At 38.9% G+C, this 8497-nt stretch overlaps 1 protein-coding gene across 1 annotated transcript in view; it reads right to left on the bottom strand.

The window, feature by feature from the left end:
- Nucleotides 1-5305: 5305 nt before the first annotated feature.
- Nucleotides 5306-8497, bottom strand: part of LOC122813186 — a 222643-nt gene continuing 219451 nt past the window's right edge. The window contains exon 3 of the mRNA XM_044085359.1: nucleotides 5306-6820. Coding sequence (XP_043941294.1) covers nucleotides 6223-6820 — 598 coding nt within the window. The 3' untranslated portion in view covers nucleotides 5306-6222. The remainder of the gene's footprint in view (nucleotides 6821-8497) is intronic.

The following is an 8497-nucleotide window of genomic DNA, read 5'->3' as shown; positions in this document are numbered from 1 at the left end:
CACATAATCTCTAAAATATTTACTGTTAAATACTGCAGTAAAAAGTAGAAGCATTTACAAAATAAAAAATGATGTACACACCAATACATTCCAACTGTGTTGTCCATTTTCATTCTTCCTCAAACTGTTGGGTTCAGATCTGACTCAGCTGCTTCTTCCAGAATGTCAGATTATTGAACACTCAAGCTCCCCCCTTTACCCATAATTCCCCACCAGCCTAACATACCTTGGATCTAGTTTGCTGCTCATATAACTAACATAACGGGGACAAAAACAGAATGCAGGCTAGGGCTCAATAAAGGAACAGAGATTTATTCAATACTCTTCAATCTCTCCAGGATTAGAACAAGGAGGGGATAGGTGGGTGGGAAGTTGAGGAAGAATAAAAATGGACAACACAGATGGAACATTATGGTGAGTACATAATTGTTTAACCTGATGCTGTCCATTTTCATTCATTCCTTAATTGTTGGGACAGAGTCCCTAGCTACCTAAATCCCAGGAGGACTCTAAGGAAGGATATTCCAGAGCACAACTGAGCCAAAGGCTGTGCTTTCCCTAGAGACCAGTTTCAGTTTGTAATGAGCAATTAAAGTATGAGGATTAGCCCATGCTGCAGCTGCACAAATATCATCCAAGGTAGTTCTTGACAAAAAAAAATGATGAAGTTACCAAAGACCTGGTGCAGTGGGATCTGGGTGGTTTTGGCAAAGGTAAGCCCACTTTTTGATAAACAAAGATAATACAGTTAGCCATTTGGCCAGAGTCACTTTAGATACTGATTTGCCTAGTTTTGAATCAGAAAAGGAAAGAAACAATTATTCTGACTTTCCTAAATTTTTAGTTTTTTGAAGGTAGAAACTTAACTGTCTGTGCGCATCTAGTAAATGTAACAAATATTTGCCTTTGAAAAATATGCAAAGAACACTGGAAGATTAACGACCTGATTAAGATTAGACTCAGAAACCACTTTTGATAAAAAAAGGAAGGATTGGTGCATAGAGAAACCCTATCTTTGTGAAAAACTAAATAAGAAGGCTTAGACGACAATACCTGAAGTTCATATAATATTTTGGCAATTATAGTAGGTACTAAGAAAGCAGTTTTCCAGGTCAAACATTTTAGATCAGATTTAACTAAAGGTCTGAAATATGATGGTTAGATCCCAAGGAGGTGTAGGATCCTTTAAAATACATCTAGGTAAAAAGGTTCCTCTTTGAAAAGCTTTGCAAAGTTTAGAGGAAGCTAAGTTAGAATTATTTACTTCCAGATGAGAGTTGTAAATGTCTGCTAATTGTACTAATTGAGGAACTTGCACTTATGTTGAAAATTGTGGCTAAAAAGTTAAGGACATTTGAAGTTGGTGCTGACAAGTCAACTAAAGTTTTGCTTATGGCCCAAGGAACAAATATTTTCTATTTACTTTTGTACATCTTTCTGGTGGAAGCTTTATGCGGAACTAATACAATGTAATAGACAGGTGAGGAGAGCCTGGCCTGTCTAGCAATTAAGGGAACTGGAGAAACCATGCAGACAACTTCAGGTCTGTTAAGACTAGGTGAGCCATGCCTGTTGGATGAGACAGGAGGTGTGGAATTGGATTCAGAATCTATGGCGGATGTAGAAGATCAGCCCAGAGGAAGGGAAACCAAATTTGATGAGGCCAGTAAGGGGCAATGAGTATATTCATGCTCTTCAATTAAGATGCTTTCTGTTAAAATTTTGGAATGAGGAGTAATGGGGGATAAGTGTAAAGGAGACTGGGGGACTGAGCATGAAGAAGAGCATCTCTCAGTGACTCCTCTTATGGGGGGAACAGGGCAAAGAACCTGCTGCATTTGTTGTTGAGGAGAGAGAGGCAAATAGACTGCAGCATGGTTGGCCCCAGTGATGGAACATTCTCTCCACCATATTGATATTGGCAGACTATTCATGAGGCATAAGAATGGACATGCTTAACTTGTCTGCAATCATGTTGGATTTCCCTGGGATGTGGGTTGCTATTAGAAAGCTACTGGAAGAGATTGCCCACTGCCAAACTCTCATAGTTTCTTGACAAAGAAGGCAAGATCTGGTCCCCCCTGTTTATTGATGTACATACTACTGATATATTGTCAATCTGGATCACAATAGTCCCAGCTGGGAGAGTGTCTTGAAAGGTATGCAATGCTAGGATGATGGTGCTGATGTCCAAGATATTGATATGCATCTTGGTCTCTTTGGGAGACTATGTGCATTGGACTGCCCTTCCCAGGAAATGCCCCCCACCCGAGCTAAGAAGCGTCCATGGTCACTGTGGCCTTGGGTTAAAGAAGAACAAAAAGATTGCTTTTTTGGAGTTGATTGGAGTGGATCCACCATAGAAGGTAATTTTTGCACACGAGTAATTTTGACTGGCATGGATAATGGGTGTTGGAGAATAGACAGTTGAGTGGCAAGTGTCCATTGAAGGATTCTCACATGGAACCTGGTAAGTGGTACAAGGGTGATTGCAGCTGCCATAGATCCCAAGGCTTGAAGTATCAGAAGAATTTTGAATTGTCTTCTTGACCTGGAATTGAATTGTTTCCTTCAATATAGAGGAAGAGAAGCTATTTGGGTGGCTGTATTCAGATGAGCACCAATGAATTCCAAACTCTGAACTGGTATGAGTTGAGATTTCTTGTAATTAACCAATATTCCCAGACGAGAGTACAGATGGAGTAAGTAGTCCCTTATTTGAATCAGTTGATGCCTGGTTGGAGCAGTCAAGAGCCAGTCATCTAGATATGAAAATACCCAGAATCCCAACAGACTTAGGTGAGCTGCTATGACTGCCATACATTTGGTGAACTGAAGGCTGTGGTGAGACCAAACAACAGTATTCTAAACTGGTAATGACTGGCTCCTAGCCAGAAGCATAGGTATCTTCTGGAGCAGCTGTTCATTTTGATGTGATAGCAAGCATCTTGAAGATCTACTGTGCACAACCAGTTGTCCTTGTACAGAAATGGCAGAATGGACTGAACCGTGATCATCTGGAATTTTGTATACTAAACAGACTGATTTAGTCTGCTGAGATCCAAAACTGGTCTCAAATCCCCAGTCTTTTTCAGCACCAAAATGAATCCTGAATAAGCTCTGGATCTTCTGTGGTCTGGGGGTGACTTCTTGGATGGCTTTTTTTTCTAGCAGCATTTTTATTTCCAGAGAAGCTGTTTCTCTCTGATTGGGTAGAAAATTGGGGATCATCTTTGGAACTGATGGAGGGGATTGGGAAAATTGCATAATATAGAGGGGATTGGGAAATGGTATAATATAACCTCTGGATATTATGCTCTGCTCCCATAAATCTTTTGGGATGTCTAGCCAGGTTCTCTGTCGCAGGATAGATGACCCCTGACAACCTTCAGAGACAGACAGATGGGGCTCCATTCAGAAGCACTGATAGGATCTGTCTGAGAAATAATCTCTAGATCCCTGGTTATAAGGACCACCTCTGCCACAGGGATGGCATCTTCCATTGGAGTTGCTGCCACTGCCCCTGAGAGAACTGTCTCCATGTTATTCCTGAAAGGGAGCCTGGGATTTCTTGAACCACATCTTTCTACTGCCTTGTTGGTTTCTAAAATATTACCTGTGATGAAGGGATGATCAAGGCTCAGGATGCAAAACTGTCCTCTTTGATTTAGACTTCTTTATTTCATTCAGAGTATTCTGTTCTCTAGGCATAGAGAAGACTTTCCACTGCCTTGAAAGTGCCTAGGCAAAGCAGAAACCAACAGATCTGGCAATGGACTCTCTCAGATCATTGGATCTCAATGTCCTGAAGACACTCCACCAGAGGAAGGAGTTGGAGCTGAGCTAACACGGAGTCTCCAAGGGGCAGAGACTGCTCCAACAGTTTTGGAGTTGACTCTAAAACCCCGAAGCTGACATTGATGCTTTGGCTCCAAGGCATTCGGTGCCAGGCAACTCAGAGTCAAAGTAAAAGTGATCTTAAGATCAAAGGAAGACTCCCCCAAGACTTTCGGATCCAATGGCTCCAAAAGCAAAGGATGGATCGAAGAAAGAGAAATCAAAGCTGGTGTGGCTCTATGAAGGCTCTCAGGACCCAATAGGGTTGAAGCTGAAAGGACTCGTATTTGAATCTATGTCCTGAGAGACTTCATCATCCTATCCACATCCATTTTGGATAGGTTCCTGGAGGATTGAAGAGACAAAGCTGTTGAAGAGGGCCTAAACGTCTTCTGGTAAGACTGTTCAAGTAATGGAGATGGTAACCTGGAAGGGATAGGCTCCAAAAGCAAAGGGAGTGCTTGGATCCCAGGGGATCTTTCAATTCTTGGCTTTGGATCAGAAGAGATTGGATTGGACTTTTTCAAAAGTTTAAGTAGTGGTTCTGATGAAGGAGCTGAAGCTGAAGTCAAGGTGGTAGGATGATTAGGAGACCATTTATGTGAATATTTGTCCTTTGTAAAAGAGTTGCTGTTTTTGTCTAATTTTTTAAGGGTTTGAGCCCCAGCAACTGGAGAAGAGTGTTTGGAAGGAAGAAGACCCTTTAGGATAATCTTATTGTTCCTGTCAATCAAAGCTCTGGAATTAAAGATGGAACAAATATCACAGTCTACCTCTAAGTGTTTTAGATGAGTTCAGAATCTTGTACTCACAAGAGACACATATTTTGAAACCAGAAGGTTTGTCTGACTTTTTTAAAACAGTAATGAAAAATTAACAACAATAATCAGCTACAGCCAAGAAGGTATGTGTAGAAAAGATAGGCTGGATTTTGTTTTTTACAAAGGGAAATAAAAGAAAAGAAAAGACTACCAACAATGGTATTATGGAGTATTATAAAAAGTAAAGGAAGGGGAAAGGAAGACTACCAACAATGGTATTGAGAGGTACTCAAGGAGTTTGAGGAAAGGCCTTTAGCATTGAAAAAGGAATGTAATAATAAAAAGGGTACACAGGAGGTATAGAGAAAGAACTGTAAATGTGTAAGAAGAAACTAAAAGAAATTAAACTCACTCAAATGACAAACTATCGACTAAACAACTCCTAAAGCTCTACAGCTCGTAATCCATCTCTGTTCGCAATGGAAGCAAACAAGATCTGAGGTAAGTTAGGTTGGTTGGCATTATGAATAAAGGGAGGAGCTCCAGAGTTCAAGAATCCTATGATGTGGAAGAAGTGGTTGAGTCAAATACGAGTATCAGATAAGAACCCAACGGTTGAGGAATGAATGAAAACAGACATCATCATAGGCATATTTTAAAGATGATACCGAGATGAGAAGTCAGAGAACACCAAAATGTCAGCCTGATTCTTAAAACTTTTTGTATTAAGTTTAAACTTTAAGTCATACCAAAGAAGGTTAAGCAAAGCAAGACTGCTGTAACTTCCTTACAAACAAAACATCAGAAATGCATTGCAATAAATGCAAATGAAGAAAAAAAATATTAGCATACACTGGTGGAAACACAAAACTTAAATTACTCTGACAAATAACTGTGCTCCAAGACAATGTAGACCATCATGTTTTCTCAATGTAGATCTTAACTCTTCCCAATGTCAAAGTAGTTCACACCATACAGAATATAGGGTACAGTCCTGTCTTGTAACTGAAAATGTGTTTTTAACAATAGTCCTGGTAGTAGGTTTTATCTCTTGGATGATATAAATATGGAACATGATTTGCTCATGATCTCAGAAGTAACTTTTGATGAGGAATGAACTTTACTTCTCTTCTGAATTTATTGGTTGTTCGTATTCATCAAGAAACAGTTAACAGTGAAGCAATCCAGCAGCAGTCATGCTTAGTGAGTTACTTGTATCTCAAAAATGCAATCATATAACTATAGGAACAGATGCAGTAACTTACCAAGATTTTCATGTGACACTTTGAAAAATGTCTTAGATTTCCTTGGTTACAGAAACTCTTAAAAACATATTCTTAGAAATTGTTCATGGATACTGCAAAATAACTTTCTACATTAACGTCTGGTACAAAAACCTAGACTTTTGTGCCTAAGCTGGCAAATTTTTACAAAGTTAAACTAGTCAGAGAGGACAGTCTGTAGCAATCCCAATATGAATCTGCACAATCACATATGTTATGCTGTAATCCATTAATCCTTGCATTTGAAGGCTGCTGAAAAATAAATGGAGTTCTTGCCTATTTTATAGATCGAGTTTGTGTACATTTCCTAGGTGAACTAATTAATTTAACCATCTTTCACTTTATGAGGCGACATTGTCTTGCTGTATCAGACGCCCTCGTCGTATTGAAGAGGATGGCTTTAAAGCTGGCCGCTGAACAGGAGGAGGGGTGGGTGCCAAAACTACATCAGTCGCCTGTAATGTTCTGTGGGGCGTTAAACCTATTTTAAAACTTAATGGAAACGGTGCTGTATGACAGGGATCTTGAGTTCTTGACTTTTCACGCATCTGATCAACATGAGGAATTCTTTTCTTGGATCTTGTGAGATCTATTCCTTTTGAGATAACTTTTTCTGAATGTAGTTTCTCAGACATGCCATGTGACTGATTGATTTCAGTGAATTCTGTATCCTCAGAGATAGGGATACTGACACGGTAGCTCGATCTTCCTGCAGAACAATCATTCTGGCTTCTTAACACATCAGAAGACTGTACAACCAAATGGTCTAAGGATCCACTAAAAGATCTAGATACTTTTAGTTGTGTTTTGCCTAAACTCTTGCTACATTTGACATCACTGAATGGAAGGCTGATATGAGAGGAGACATGCACCAGTTCACAGATGACCCCTCTTGAGTGTGAATCATCCAATTTCACTCTTTGGTTGAATTCTGCTCTCCTGTTAAAACAAGTGAAATGTTACTAACGTAAGCATGTATTTCACTACATTGTTATCTTTAATTAGGGATGTTTTCTGACGTTAGATATGGGAGATTAAAGGAAAGGAAATAAAGGACAAAAATGTAACATGTTAACATTGCTAAATGTTTTCTTTTACGCATACTGTACAAACAGCTGTAAAAGGATTATCATGGCATAAAAACATGCTAGAAATGTATATACCTTTAACATTTTGCTCCTTGAAAAGATCCATACCATTTCTGTGCTATATAGAATTTTAATCAATATATGCAAGAACTGAAAACACTGTCCTGTGCAAATTTATAAAGCTATTACATTTCCCACCAGAAGACACAAAACCATCAATTTCTGTTTAGTAAATTGTATTTCAAAGTTAAGTTATAAGAGATGAAAAATTACTTGCTGATAAATGTCATTTTCTTTCTACTATTACAACTCTGCCTATTGTAGTCGAATTATAAGAAATGAAGGTGATTATGCAGATTTCAATTACATTTTGTTATGAAAATGAGATATGCATGTTTTCCCAAAATAAACACCATAATTCAAAGTCCTCTCACAGTCTGTAACATTTCCCAGGACTGGTCTTCATGCTTTTTCTTTAAAAACATTGTTGTAAAAAAATGTTTTCCCAGCTGGGAAGGAGGAACTGTTTTGAGTACCCCAGAGACAGCATGTGCTATAGGCCAGGAAGAAGCAGAGGTGTTTGAGTGAGTGGATGTGGAATAATTCCCTGGAAAGGATAAATTTCTTCCTACTGCCATTTGTACCCTTGCCAAATCAGCTTCAGAGCCCATTTTTCTGAATCAATCTGTTAACAAAGAGAAATGGAGATTCATACTTTGTTGGAAGGGATAAGGGGCTACCAGGGTGGGATGAGGGGACTAGGTCCCTTATACAGTAATTCTTCCTTATTTGACTGACATTTGCTCTGGGAGGTTACTGCCTTCTTTTTGAACCTACCTGTCACTGCTCTTTAAATGTCTGCATGTCAGCATTTTGTCATAAGTGAATGAGGAAGCAGAAAATTCCTTGGAGGAGGACTGAAAATCTGAGAGTCTCCCTTTACTAGTTTACCTCTGTCATCACATTTTTTGAGAATCTCTGCTGGACAAGTGCAAAAACTAAATCCCTTTCCAAATGAAATTTTAAAATTAAATTTTTTACAACCTGTGAGGTTTTGAGAATGCAGCCAGCAAACCTCCTCAACACAGTATATTGCAACAACCCTGGAAGCCATATCCAGAGTCATATACACATTTTAAATAATGAGTAGCCACAAGATGATTGAAAGAAATTAAACCACACAAAGCAGATTTCTTCTCATGAGAGAACTGCAGAGAAGACATTCCTCATACTCTTACAGTTAGTCAAAATACATTTTAACATACAAGCCTAACCATTCAAATTTTTTAAAAATTAAAGCTGCAGAAGCATACACCCCCCCCAAATTATCAATTGTTTTACCATCCTTGTCTGAAGGGAAAGGGTTAGTATTACCATAATCCTTGATAACAGCTGGATTAACTAAAGTTATAGCTGCTTGTTCAGGTCTGGGTTCAGTGTATAAAATTTGAAAGACTGGGGAAATTTGTACTTGTGGAGTGCATAAAGCTTCTGGAAATTCTGATTGTAGCTCATAGTATTTTCTGAG

Source organism: Protopterus annectens, chromosome 10.part0, assembly GCF_019279795.1.
Source record: "Protopterus annectens isolate FY-2018-M chromosome 10.part0, PAN1.0, whole genome shotgun sequence".
Classification (NCBI taxonomy): domain Eukaryota; kingdom Metazoa; phylum Chordata; order Ceratodontiformes; family Protopteridae; genus Protopterus; species Protopterus annectens.
The sequence above is the reverse complement of the archived record's forward strand: the minus strand, read 5'-3'. Positions and strand labels throughout refer to the sequence as shown.